The sequence below is a fragment of the Cylas formicarius genome, unplaced genomic scaffold, assembly GCF_029955315.1.
Source record: "Cylas formicarius isolate icCylForm1 unplaced genomic scaffold, icCylForm1.1 PGA_scaffold_3__17_contigs__length_32017465, whole genome shotgun sequence".
Lineage (NCBI taxonomy): Eukaryota > Metazoa > Arthropoda > Insecta > Coleoptera > Brentidae > Cylas > Cylas formicarius.
Genome location: NW_026844326.1, coordinates 8,841,475 through 8,856,909, shown reverse-complemented (window position 1 = coordinate 8,856,909; position 15,435 = coordinate 8,841,475). Strand labels below are relative to the sequence as shown.

At 36.0% G+C, this 15,435-nt stretch overlaps 1 protein-coding gene across 2 annotated transcripts in view; it reads left to right on the top strand.

The window, feature by feature from the left end:
* The first annotated feature begins 1,527 nt into the window (after positions 1-1,527).
* The window catches only part of LOC132699434 (uncharacterized), a 53,482-nt gene continuing 39,574 nt past the window's right edge, over positions 1,528-15,435 (top strand). For both annotated transcript variants that reach the window (XM_060666137.1, XM_060666136.1), the window contains exon 1: positions 1,528-1,663. In XM_060666137.1, the coding sequence (XP_060522120.1) occupies positions 1,655-1,663 (9 nt within the window). In that variant the 5' untranslated portion in view covers positions 1,528-1,654. The remainder of the gene's footprint in view (positions 1,664-15,435) is intronic.

Below are 15,435 nucleotides of genomic sequence, written 5' to 3'. Positions count from 1 at the left end.
AGTCACTAGTTACACATCATTAATAATTTATATAACGTTTCTATACTCTTTCTGGTACCTGTTTTCAGCTAACTGATAAGCTAGCAATGCACTCCGCTTTTATAAAACGCATATTTAACGTTTCCATCACTGTGTGGATAGGTCTTAGTCAAGAATGTAAAATAAACAAAAATTATACAATTATTATACAAATTAAATTTTTCCATTAAAATATTTACATATATTAGTGTTACTTTCAACGTATATTGTAATGTATAAAGTAACTAAGTAAAGATAATTGTTCTTAGTATTTTGACTTTGATGTTTATAATGGGTTTGTGAGAATTGAATGTTGATTTAATTTTAGGGTTAATTTATGAGTTAAGGTGATTTCATTTTAAATTTAGATTAGGTTACTATATTGTAATATAATTGACTTAAATTATGAATACATTTTCCATCATTTACAGCATTTATTTTCTTTTTAATATAAATAATTTCTTTTACAGCCAATTTTTAATAATTATTACCTTATGTTAAAATTTTTAATTTATTTAAAATTAAATTTGTGGCTTTTTAAATTTTTGTGTTTTTGTAAAGCAGTTTTTAAGATTTTTGGTAAACTATGAAAGAATATGTTTTGTTTTTACAGATATTTGCTATTGCAACAAATTTTTTCATTTTTTGATTAATTATAATATGTTTTGATATTTAATTTGTATTTTAAAACATATAAATAGACAATTTCTTATTATTCTTTCAATTTCAATAGTTTAATTTTAATTAAATTATATATTGCATCAAAACTTGGGTCACTGTTGATAAAATTGGTCACACATTCGTTGGTAAAAGTTCTCTACATATTGATAATAATTATTACTTAATTCTTCTATATAATTTTTTGATAAAAGAGAAGTGTGATCTTTTAATATATTCAGTTTTTTATAATTTCATTTGAAATATTTGTATGTAATGGTACCAAGTGACTAAGTATATAATTTTCTGAAATTTTAATGTTGTTTGAAAGTAATAGAAGTCGAACTATAAAAAAATTAAATTTATTAAAATTTGTTGTTTAAAATTTCATTATTTCGTATAAAATGGAAATTGTCTTAATTCAAGGAAAATCAAATTAAGAATGCCATTGAAACATAGATTATTTTTTTATTAAGATCTTTATGCTTATAAGCAGAATCTTATAAGTTTGACTAATGACAATTTTTTTAAGTCTGTAGGTCTATGGTATATTTCTTGAGTGAGAACTAGGCATATTATATTTTTTCCACGAATATTAAAACAGCACGAATACATACATGTGACGTGTGACAAGACCATCGGAACTGCTAAATGTCCAAATGTTCTCAATGACTAAAATCTATTTAAAATATCCGATATTGTACCTACTTATTGTATATTTAATTATGCTGAATCATAATAATACAATTAACTACTTTAGCAAATGCGTTTACGAAACAAAAATGACGAGCACAACTTCGAATTGGTGGATTGTTAATTAAAATTTTGATGGTAGATTTTGGGAGTCCTTGATGCCAACATTGCAATTTTGCGATTGTCGAAAATATGGCTGCCGAAAACAGACTCAAGCGTATCCCTGATCCATTGTGTTTTCCACGTGGGTGTTGAAGTTGGAGTTAAAAACAAAACCAAAAATTCGATGGGTAAAGTACGTACGGAGGAATGTCGAATTTCAGTCCGTAATTTTTGAAGACTGGTTTTATTTCTAATAGAAGCTTTGTTATGAAGGGAATGTTTCTCGTTTGAATTTCACTCTATTCCGTTAATTTATTTTAAGTTATAAAATAAAGATCAGTGGTTTTAAAATTAAAATTTAGAAACATTGGTAGTGATACTATTATGCAGCCATCCGATGACCTATTAGAAGTATATGGAGAATAAGGAAATTTTTGCATTTAAAAATTCAAATGCAGAAATTTTTGAATATGATATCTATTTCCAAGATATATGTTTATTAAATTCTCAAACTTTCTAACAAACATATATGTATGTTGTAGCTTCCTTAATATATTTCGGAAATAAAAAATATTTTTAGAATATTTTGCGAAAATAATTATTAACCAATTTTGATTCAAATCTCAAATTTTGTATACGGCTTGCCAATGAAATTTTGCACATTTTGCATAATGTATAAATGTAAATTAAACGTGAGCTTTTAAGGTAACCTCTGTATTTCATTGCGGCATTAAAAGGGGGATTCATTCTTGATCTAAACGTATTATAAGAAACCACATCTATTTTGAATAATTATTTATAATAGATTACAATTAATCAACAGTTAGCAACCAAAAATTAAAGAGTAAGGCAAAGAGTTTCATCTATGTACTAATCTAACAAATTAGCATGCTACTTTTTAATAGTTAATTAGACTATAAGTTATGGTATAACAGTAAGTTGGAACACAACAGTAAAAAAAAAGAAATATGAGCATATACAGCAATATTAGAGTTTGTTTAAAATTATAGTTTAATTTACAGAAACCTATTTGAAAAATGTCCACATCACGCATTTCATTATTTATTTAGTTACACATTCTGTGCAATATATTATTTTGTCATATATTAGTGTAAGCTCTAGGAAATCCAAAAGTGATATTATTCCTTGTTAAATATGTAGGCACAATAAATCTTAATTCATTAATTAGAAAAGAACAATCTATTCTGCCCCAAACCAGTTTAGCAATTTTCCTTCTTTTTGCAAGTGTGCAAACACCAAACTCTTCAGTTAAAACGACATAGAGTACATCAAAATAATAAATATCATAGTTCTTATAATAAAGGTACCTCAAAAATTTCTTTTGAATCTTTTCTAATTCGTCTTTACATACATAATAGTACGGACTCCTAACATATGCATTATTCAATAGATTCAACGTTTCCTTATTTTGAAAATCCGAAGAATTTCGAACCACAAAGCCTAACATTTTGCAACCTTTTTTTGTTATGCTGTCTATATGTTTATTAAATTTATTAAATTAAATTTTGATCCGGAATCAAAAAGTACACCAAGATCCTTCATTTCCGTTTTTCGTTCTATTATAATTTCTTTCATTTTATATTTATATATGATAATTGATAATTGATCTTCTGCTAAATGTCATGACACAACATTTGCTGATATTGAAATTTAGTTTATTTGTTTCTGACCATTTGATTACTTCATTTAAGTCCTTTTGCAACAATTCACAGTCTTGTCTACATCGAATTTTTCGTAATATTTTATAATCATCGGCAAAAAGAAGATTAAGTGAATTTGCTGCAAATTGTGGCATGTCATTGATAAAAATGTCAAAGAAGAGTGGTTCAAGGTTCGAGTGAGCTGCAAAGGGCTCCGAAGAGGCACCCCTGTAAACCACATATTGTTTCCGGGAGCTTAAATATGAACTTGAGAGACTCAGAAGATCCCCCGAGAGACCAAACCCCGACAACTTCCGCAGAAGAACATCATGGCACACACGGTCAAATGCTTTAGCAAAATCAGTGTATACTACATCAACCTGGATATTCGCGTCTAGAGCCGAGTTAACGTATTGAGAAAAGCACGCTGAATTTGTCACAGTGGATCTTTTCGCCGTGAAGCCATGCTGCTCCTCCGCAAGTACCGGTCTGATATGAGCATATATTTTCTTATGTAAAATCGTTTCAAATATTTTACTTGGCGCGCATATCAAAGCAATAGGGCGGAACTCTTTTATATTATTATGCTTATTACTCTTTAGTATTGGACAGATTTTGGAAATTTCCAGATATCCGGATGTATTTGAGTTTTTAAAATTAATTTAAAAAGGATCTCTAGGGGTCTCACCAGAAGCTCCCTGCAAGCTTTAAAAATATAGGGCGGAATATTATCTGGTCCACATGATTTTTTAGGCTTTAGCTTAGCAATAGCCTCCAGTATGTGATCTTTCGCAATTTTGTTTATGGTTATTGTCGTATTTGTGTAAAGTCGTTCTTTGCAAGATTGTATGTAGCCGGCTTTTCTGAATACACACTTTTAAAGTAATCCGCAAAGGTTTGGGCTATCTCACTGTTGCCACTAATCTCTCTCTCCTCAAAGAACATGAAGTCCGAAGCAACCTCCTTGTGTTGTGCACAAGTTTCCAGAAAATTCCTACATCAGAGTGTATGTTATTATCAGCACATAGTATATACTGCGTGTACGCATATTATATATATATATATATATATATATATATATATATATATATATATATATATATATATATGTATATATATATATATATATATATATATATATATATATATATATATATATATATATATATATATATATATATATATATATATATATATATATATATATATATATATGCGTACACGCAGTATATACTATGTGCTGAAAATAACATACACTCTGATGTAGGAATTTTCTGGAAACTTGTGCACAACACAATATATATATACATATATATATATATATATATATATATATATATATATATATATATATATATATATATATATATATATATATATATATATATATATATATATATATATATATGATGACACTATATTCCGGGATATCATCCGTTCGCTCGTTGAACTCCGACTGGAATCCTGCATCCGACTGGAATCCTGCAAATCTTGCATCCGACTGGAATCCTGCAGACGTTTCGCCAAAATCTCACTTGGCATCTTCAATGCTCGCGAGCATTAATAAGGAGAGAAAAATCGCTACGACTGACGGTTAACTTACGACTACTCAGAACCAAATCAATCCGTATTATAACTTTGTATATCGTACTAATTTATTAAGTCTTTGTTTCAATATTGGTTAAATTTGGTAAATTACTTAAGTTGCACACTCTATTGATATTGAAATCTCCTAACATTATAAGCTTTACTAAGCTCAAATCTCGAATTAGGAGGAACGTAAAGACCACATAAGACTATTTCTACTCCTTTAATGTTAATTTTAATCCAAATATCTTCAACGTTTTTATCAGGCATTGAATAGAAAGTTCTTTGGAAATTATTCTTCGATTTATTGCAACAACAACTTCTCCACCGGTTTTTTTATTTGTGGATATAAGGTCCCTATCTATCCTACAAACGGTAAATTTATTGTCAAAAAACTCAAAATCAAACACTGATAGGTTAAGCCACGTTTCGGTTAGTACCATTATGTCAAAATCCTGTTGTGAAAGTGCAATTTTAAAGTCTTTTAATTTTGAAGACATCCCTTGAACATTTTGGTAGTAACAGGTAAAAACAAAAGACACGTTTAGTGCACGTCATTGAAATTGCTTGTTGAGTCTATTTTAAACACATTTTCACCTTCACACTTTCTCATGAAAATGTTCCTGTTCTTAACCCAGAAAAACTGAATATTATCAGATTTTTTAAACTCCCGACACTTGGTCCTGCGCAGTCAAAGCCTTGTTATGTATGTAGGCTTCCTGTTATCCCTGTCGCCAGGCCATTGAAAATCAAAGTCTTTCAAGGTCAAACTCCTATTAACTTTTTTCGCCTTAACAAAACTCTCCTTGGTAAGTCTGGAAACAAACCTTAAATGTATCTTCTTAGGCTCAGAGTTTGGTCTTTGATTTGCAACTTTGTAGCAAGCATCAATTTGGTTTTCATGAATTGGAAAGTTCAGTGCTCTGCCAGCTAAACCAATTGCTGCCATAAGGTTTTCTTCCTTGACCTCGGGAATCCCGCAAATCTCCACACTGTTGAGAAGGCTACATTGTTCGTGATAGTTTAATTTACCACGCAGTTCTGCGTTTTCTTTTTCCTATGAAACGCATTTTGTTTCCAACAGGGAAATTTTTTCAAGGCAATCTGTGATTTTTTTATCCTGAGCCTATATCATTGCATTTGTGTCCTCGACTCTACATGTCATTGTTAAGAACTTTAATTGTCTTGATTTCGCTGAGTATTTCTTTCAAGGATGGTTGTTTGGCACTTCCATGAGCCGTCCGATTTTTTGTCCTCAGCAGCTACACAGGATACATGCGCGATTTTTACACATGCTGTTTCAGCACATCTTAATCGCTGTCTTGAGCTGTAAACAGACACAATAAAAAAACCCTCTCGGACCGCGATAAAAACCTCGCACTGTCTTTCAACAAAAAATCGGGATATTTATATTTACGAGTGAATAACATACAATTGCATAATAGCGTAATGTTTTTTCTTTACGATTCTTCGTTCACCAGTTAAGTTATTACCTTACAATTTTCCAACGATCCCCTCAGATTTTGATTAAATACCAAGAAGTTCTAAACCCAACCAATATCTAACTAAATATACACTCGAGCTTGGTGAAATTTAAGTTTTTTTTTTTTTTGTAAAGAGGTACGAAAAAAATCTTCAAAAGACACCGTCATCGTAAACTCTGCCGCCCATCTTGCGGCAGATATCGATAGGCGGTAGTGTGGAGATTTTTACCCACTAAAAAAAACATTCCTCTTCCCCTCTCCACGCAGATGGTACGGGGAGGACTGGATTGGAACCGCGTTAGCATTACATCAATCCAGTCCGTGCTGCGCTCCATGGCGCCTACTCCTGGCTACTGGTCCCTTTCTGAAATTTTATCTTTCAGAAGGCGCTGTGCGTAGGTTGCAACAGCCGACCGGTTTCCCTCCTGTTCGATCATAGACGACACCAGACTTGAGGGGGAGAGCCTGGCGCCTATGATTTCTTCGGTGCTACTTCTATAGTCCTTCCACCGAGCACACTCAAAGAACGTATGTTCGGCGTCGTCAATTTTATCAGGACAGTACTTACACATAAGGGTGTTGTGTAAGCCCATCTTAAAAAGATAAGCGGTGAACTGTCCATGTCCAGTCAGTAGCTGGGTCAGATAGAAGTCTGTGTCCCCGTGTTTCCGAGAAAGCCAGACATTGATGTTCGGAATCTGACGCTCCGTCCATCTGCCCGTCTCACCCGTCGTCCATCGGTCCTGCCACTCTCGCTGGGTTTCCGCTTTTATCCTTGTTTTTGCCTCCTTGAAGTTGTCGCATTTCCTTTTAGCGTCATAGAGCTTGGCTCTCTCAAACGCTAACAGGTCGATAGGCGTTGCTCCCGCAATGATCAGTATTGCCGCTTCCGAGACGGTGCGGTATGCACAGGCAACCCTAACAGCGCCTCTCCGTTGCACTGCTGCTATTTTGCGCCTGTATGTTTTCTGCTTTAGGATGTCCGCCCATATCTCTGCTCCGTAGAGCAGTACCGAGTGAACTACTTCGAGGAGGACTCGTCTTTTTTTGGTTCGAGGTCCCATCGTGTTCGCCATGATCCGCCATGATAAGCTGGATACCGTCTTGCTAGCTCTCCGGCATGCACTATCAATGTGTTCACGGTAAGATAGTTTTTCGTCTATCATTACCCCTAGGTAGCGTAAAGCTCTCGTTGACGTCAAAGTTGTACCTCCCATCTTTACGGTGAATGGTTTAGGGAACCATTTTTGTCGAGTCAGTACAACCACCACTGTTTTCTGCTTGGCAAGTGTCAGGTGGTGTTTCTCAAGCCAGGTTTCGATGGTGTCAGTGGTCTCCCGAACTAATAATTCTGCTTCTTCGACACTGTCCACTTCTATGTAGCCACAACGTCATCCGCAAAACCCGCAAGTTCCTCAGGAGGGATCCTCAGGAGCTGGTCATAGTCTGCGTTCCATAGATCGGACCCCCATGACTGAGCCCTGAGGCACGCCGGCCGTTATGTCGTGCTCCTGCGGGCCTTCCGTCGATTCTACAATTAGCGTCCTTTCGCCGAGGTAATCGTCGACCATTTCCAGATTTTCTGGCTCTATATCAAATTTATGTTCTAGGGCGTCCAGAATATCTCCCCAATTCGCGCTGTTAAAGGTATTTTTAACGTCCAATGTTAGAAGTAAACATACTTTGCGAGTTTTGAGACTACCAGACCATGTTCTTCTTGCAGTCTCTATCACCTTCTGAATCGCGTCGATCGTCGATCTACTTTTCCGAAACCCGTATTGGTTGGTAGCAAAACCTCCAGCACAGTCAATGTCGTTTCGAAACCTGCCTTGAATGAGCTTTTCCAGCAGTTTCCCAGCGATGTCAAGCATGCATAGTGGTCTAAACGATGAAGGTGTTGAGGTTCCCTTTCCTTTGTCCAACAGGACCAATCTCTGCCGCTTCCAAACCGTGGGAAACGTGCCAGTTGCAAGACATGCATTGTAGGTGCCCAGGAGTATGTCCGGGTATTCCAGGGCTACAGTCTTGATCACCAAGGCTGGAATGTCATCTGGGCCGGGTGCTTTTCCTATCTTGATGGTCTTTGCCGCGTCTTGCAATTTCTTGGTAGTAAAGGGAGTCGTTCCGCCACTTTTAACATAGTGTCTCTTCCTCCGCGGCGGGTGTTTGGGAAACAGCTCCGCCACGATGCTATACATCACGGAGGGGGGTTTTGGCGCTTCTGGTGCAGCTTTTCCGAGTCGTTTAGTGACAATTTGGTAGGCTTTACCCCAGATATCATTGTTGAGGTCATTGCATAAGTCTTTCCATAGCGTCGCTTTCCTTGTTTTGATGGTTTTATTCAAGGTTTTTTTTGCGTGCTTGTACTCGTTCACATACAGTTCCTGATCGGGTGAACATTTTGCAGCCCTCGTTGCGCGGCGACGTAGCACATGGCATGTTCTTCGTAATTCTGCTATCTCCGGTGACCACCAGTATGCCGGTCTGTGTGCACCCCGAACTTTCAGTCGTGGCATAGAAGCGTTACATGAGCCGAGAATAATATTCATGGTTCTTGTCACTATTTCTGCCGTCTCCTTGCGGGTGCTTGGATTGGGGTTTCTCTGGAGAGTTGGTATGCTCCTTATGAGAAAAGTTCGTAGAGCATCGAGGTCAAGCTTGCTAGCGTTCCACTTCCTTTTGTGTAGGGTGCACTGCGGAGCCGAGCCAGGTGTAAGTCCAACACTGAAGGTCACATACTGATGGTCACTACCGCTGTATTCTTCGGATATGGTCCAGCCCTCAATCGTGTTCGCAATCCTTGGGGTCGCTAACGTAATGTCAAGAATGGATTCTTGGTACCCTGGTCTCCGGAATGTCGTGGTATTTCCAGTATTCAGTACAATGAGGTCGAGTCTTGCTGCGGCATCAGCGACTTCATTGCCTCTGGTATCAGAGAACGCTACGCCCCATTCTGCCGATTTGGCGTTGAAATCACCAGCTACAATGACTCCGCCGTTAAACTTGCCGATACCGTCCTCTATGGTCGCCACAGTGATTCCCTCGTTAGGCGAGAGGTAGACGCTCATGAAGTAGGCTGTAGGGGTTTGAATCCAGACAAAGCCTGCTCCACTTCCGCTGTTGATTGCGGTAATGTTCTTTGTATTTGCGATCCATAGTGCTGCAGTCCCAGTTTTATCTGCGAACCATAACCCGCCCTGGAAGTTTGAATGTTGTTCGGAGATGATGCAGATGTCGACTTTATCATCAAAGATCCTTTGGCGAAGGAGGTGTTGTGCTAGTATGCACCTATTCAGATTACCTTGAAGGACTCTGATCATTTGTGTGCCCTTGTCGCTTCAGCTAGAGCTGCGCGGAACGCTTTACAAGCTTCGAAGCCAGGAATATGACACAGGCTGTCCTTAGCGTCATTCGGACATAGAAAGCACTTCGGTTGCTCGATGCAGTCCGCTGCCTTGTGACTTTCTCCTACGCATTTAAAGCAGCATTTGCTGCGGTTTGGCCCCTTGCAGGAGTGCATCGCGTGCCCATACCCGAGACATCTGGCACAGCGTACCACTTTCGCTACCGGCCGTACGCGGCAGCTAACCCACCCAACCTTTATGCGAGCCTTATTGAGGGCCTTGACCGCATTGGTCTCGTCAATCTCGCAAAAAGCCGCTCTTTGACCTCGTTGGGTAACTTTAGTTAGGTTGACTCGCTTGATTTCAAGGTTTGCCGTGAAGTCTCGCCCAAGTGCATCACGGACGTCAGATTCAGTGGAGACTCCGTCCAGGTCTAGAATCTCTATCGTAGCTGTTGGTATCAGCGTTCTGACGGTACCGATATTGGCGGCTACGTTCGACCCGAACGTACGCTGATCGACGGTGAAATTTAAGTAAAAGGAAGTAAACTTATTAAGTTCAGTGGTGTCCATAACATAAAGTAAACTACCACAAATATGGGAAATCTCCACCATCCATTTCCGTACTCACTCGACGAATCACTGAACAATGAATTCGAAGTATTGTTTCCATGGGAGTAGCGTTTCATGGTGTCCCCATATAAAAAAATGTATTGGATTTACGTCAGCGGAGCGAAGTGGAAATCCAATTTGCAGCAAAGGTGTTATACAGTTGACTTTTTCTTCTAGCAGTATTAGCAGAAAAATCTAAGTGGAACAAATGTTCAAGAAGCCATTTTTTCAAGGAAACTTGTTACAGGTTGTTGTTGATTCGCACTTGCTGACGTCTCGCCAATCCATTCTGTTAGCTTCTTGAGAGCTTAATTGAAACTGGCTCGCATTTTACTCTGTACCTGTTAATATATTGTTTGATGGGGCGGAGTTAAATGAGGGGCATAAACATCTTCTCGGATGATGAGTGACAGCTAAAGACCTGAGTCGCGGTTAGGATTGTTTGGTTGCTTATAGATTTCCATAGATTCTCGGAATTTTCGTTGGTCGACGAGTTGATTACTTGCAAAATTTTAGTTTTATCCAATAAAATTTTATGACCAGTTTGCCAAATGTGTTGAGCAACCACTGACGAGTTCATTTGTCCTTGTCTTAGGGATCTTTCATATTCTTTGAGCGTAATTGATATTTTTCGTCCGATCTGTCCAATGCATTGTTTGCTACATATGCACAGATTGCTGTAAAGACCTGGCGTCTCAAATGGAATTTTCGGAGAAGTGGTAAATGGGGTTTTGACGTTTTCTTAAGAACTTTTGATATATGGTTAGTGATATTTTGAATGTAAGGAGGGACAACAGTATCAAGTGTTGGGTTGCTTTCCGACTCATTGCCTTTGGAAGGTTGCGGGAAGGTGTATTTTGTGATTGAGCGCTTAATATCTTTAATGTGGAAATTATTACAAAAAAGAGCAGGAGTAAGGTGTTTTAATTCTGGGTTTAGTGACTCGGGATCGGCTCTGTAAACACGAGAGTTGAGAAACGATTATTTTTGGGCCAAATGGTGATGTGACAATGCATTAAGGTATCGGCGTGTGCACGTAGGTTTTCTGTCAAGTCTGATTTTCTATTGATAAGAATATCTAAATATGGGAGATTATTATTTGTTTCTATTTCAATGGTAAAACGTATGTTAAGGTGTATGGAGTTTAAATGTCTAAGTAAATCTAGACTATGAGACCAAATAAGAGAAGTATCATCGACGTAGCGTTACCACAATTTTGGTTTTACATGGAAGGTGTCGAGAGATTTCTTCTGAAATGCTTCCATAAATACATTAGCGGTGACTGGTGATAATGGAGAACTCATATCTGTTCCCGACGTTTAATATTTGAAAAATGCTTGTCTGGAACATATCTTTCTCATAACGGTAAAATTGCTATTTCAACCGCCTGAGAACAGCACTCCTAAAGCCGAACTTCTGAATTGTTATAATATATTTGTTATATATTGTTATAATGTATTTGAAAATATATCGGACGGTTTTGATTTTGAGCTGGTCGGAGAGGTCGGTTAGTATATTTAGAAACATAAAAACTAAATCATTCGGCAGCGATATGATTAACATAACGCTCGTTTTGTTATGCTGTCCTGTGGTTGGCCCGTACATCACACATATTATTAATGAATGCATACATACATTTCCCACTGGCTTGGAAACATCCAGATGTTATCCCATTTCAAAAAACTAGGAATCCGTCCGAGCTCAGTCATCTTCGTTAGATCAGCATTCTTCCTACTTTCTCAAAAGTCATAGAAAGAGTAATAGAGAGGCAACTGAGACACCATGCCAGGGCTGATGAAAACAAAATCTCGGTATAAGTGTTACTAGATTTTAGTAAGGTATTTGACGTGCTTAATCATAAGCTTATGTTTGCTATCTTAAAGCTCTTAAAATCATTTCTATCTAAAATCGTTTCTTCAGGGGTGCCGCAGGGCAGCATCTTGGGTCCTCTTTTGTTTACTATTTATACTTATCAGTTTCACATGTCGCTAAATTATGTTGATTATCATCTTTATGCTGACGACACCCGACTATACACAACTTTCAATGACGACATTCACTAAAGTAATGAAATTATAAATTTTGATTTAAATAACTTCTATAATATTGCTACGGATCGTCTACTTAAAATTAATCCTACTAAATCAGCTGCTGTAATCGGAAACGATGTCTAACTTGAAAATTTAAAGTCAGCTCTAGTTAACAATCAACGATGCTCCCCGTCAATTCTATGGTTCCAGTAAATGCCTGGGATTATTCCTGGATTCTAAACGTCGTTTGCTTTAGCATAGAAATGAAAACTGAAAAAAGCTTATGGTACTTTAAAACTCATTTATTTTTATAGATACTATTAATCACGAGAGACAAAGAGGCTTGGCGACTCTTTGGTGTTGTCTCAGCTGAACCACTGTCCTAAGTATTTAAAGGCTTCGCCTTGAAGCATAAATAACGAATAAATGACGAATCTAGTTGGCTCAATATGCACAATAGATTCAAGGTGCATATGGCGTCTCTTTATTTCAAGATTATTAAAAATAAATCACCTCGCTACCTGTTTAATGAAATTTCCTTTAGAGCAAATTTCCATGGGCTTAATTTGCGTAACAGAAAGGAAGTATTTAAAAGGTCATATTCTTATAATATTGCTTTACAAGATCACTCCCGGCACTGGTCTGGTTTCTCAACTGTCAGCAGTAGTGTCTTGTAATACTTGTTCATTTTTGTTCAAATTTTCCTATTGCTCTCCCTTTATTCTTAGCTATTCCCTTTTCATTCCCTCTTAGATATTGCATGTTTATTTACTTGCTACATAAGGCTTATTCTTTGCTATCTGGAACAATGATTTTTCTTTTTAAATGAGACTTTAATGGTATCTGAGTTTTGCCTGGGTGGCTGCGATTGTAATGTATTGTAATTTTCCATGCTCTTTGCAACAAAGGTTATTATTATTATTATTATCATTATTAAATATAAGATAATTGCACTGAAAATACGTAAATTAATATAATTTCTATTTTTTAGTATTAGGGTCATGAATTTTCCTTATACACCCAAAAATAGTTTCGCATGAAGTCGTTTATTGTATCAAAAGTAAAAAAAAAATCAAAAACGCAAGCAAAATAATCCAGCCGATTTTCAAAATAAATAAGAAATAAAGGTTCAGATTTTCACGAAATTATTATCTGTTAAAAATATATCTTTCCAACTTTAGGGTTAAAAAAGGACCAATTAAGTTACTTTCAACAATACAGATCCACATATTTAAAAAATGTTCCTGATGGTGACATTGCACGTAAGCATGGTGATTTTCGTCACTCCATAGAAAAGTAATTAACAATACACTTAATAATTTTAATCCCTTAGGGTTAAATTAGCCTCTTAATACACCAAATAACACTGCTAAATTTCGATAGAATGTAGTGAATATTTGTTTAAATATCTATAAATATGTATATTTTTTATTTTAATATATCTGTAATGTATCTTGAAAACTCTGCATTACCGGAATTATATTTATAAACGCTTTTTTAAAATATTTTTACCAGGAATCGTCCTCTAAAATATCTCCCTTTATTTTCGAAAACCCTGTGTGTATAAATAAATAATAAATAATCTATTTTGCAACGAAATTTTTTTTTTTTTGTACATTTTAAAAATGTGATAATATATAGGGAATTCAAATAAAAAAAATAAGTTGATGTGTGGTTCAAGTAGATGTGACAACGCTGTAATATCTTAAATGTTTCGAAAATAGAGCCTGCTAGGGCCCAAAACCAATTTTTATAGGCTTATTTTTATCCATTCTCCATATACTTGACGTATTACCTTTTTGCAATGACGTCACACTGATTTGAAATAGCGTATTTCTCATATTATTTAAATTTAAGCAATCACTCCTAACCTAGATGTATACAGTGATGCGGATAAGAGGGTTGCCTTCAGCTCTGGCGAAAGCTAATATAAAATTGCATTTTCCGTTTGCATTTTAACTTCTCGAAAATGGCTGGCACGTGCCGTTAAAAATTTTCCTGAATCCAAACCAGTTTTGGAGGTGCTCGAAAGTGTCACCGGAATTGTTCCAAAAGGATTTTATAACCTCAAAAACGAAATTTTCTTTGCAAATAAGGTCACAAGGCCTTAATATAAATGCTTGAATCTGTGCTTTATTCCTTGTTTGCAATATAACAAATTGACGCCAGTTATCCATTTTTATCAATATTATTTCAATTTTCAATTCAATTCACAGACAAGACTTTAAACAAAATTACTCCGCTTCACTGTCTTCAGAATCAGAACTAATTTCGAAGATATCTTCAACATTGTTGTCGTCTGATGGCTTCAAGAAATTTATTCTTTTGTGGACGATGTGATATAAATCCATCAGGTATTTTCTATTATTTAATTTCTTCCACGTAAAACCAAACGTAGCGAGTTGAGCGAAAAATTAAAATGTTTTTTATGCAAAGTCTGTATTGAAACATTGCATAAAAAACATTTTAATTTTTCGATCACCTCGCTAAAAAAATACGTACGTATACGCATTGGTTTTAGGTGGAAGAAATCAAATAATAGAAAATACCTGACGAATTTATCTCACATCGTCTACAAGAGAATCAATTTCTTGAGAGAATATATCAAAAATGAAATCAAATCAAAAGCAAGGAAGAAGTGAAAACAAAAAAATTGAAATTACTTTACAAAATGGATGTATTGTAACATATCCATTTTTTTAAAGTAATCTCTATTTTTTGTTTTCACCTCTTGCTTGCTTTTGAGACATCTGGGGGTAAACCATTCCGTTCGTTATTCCTCTTTTCTTAATATTGATGATTGTTGTATGGCTGCGTTGGGTTTCATTTGAAGCAATTACATTATCAATTTGCCATAGGATTCCATTTTTGGCTTGACCTTTTTCTTATTGAAAGAAAGCCAAGATATCTTCGCGGTATTTTGCACAAGTTGATGGTAAAAACAAATCAATGTTAATTTTGATGAATATATTCTGAAAGACGTAACTAAAAAATGTTCTTGTCTGTCATTTGGCATAGATTGAACAAAAATAACCAAAAATGATGTCATTCCAGAAAACTATAATAGGCCATCGGCTTGGGGTTGCAAAATACAGAGGGCTCCAAAAAAATGTATCCACTGTTTAAAAGTCGATAACTTGTGTAAGTTCATCCAATGTGGCTTTTGTCGATAAGCGACGTCTTTTAGTGTTCTCCGCAGGTAAAAGTCCAGAGGAGTTAAGGACGTATGAACTTCGATAATCCATCGT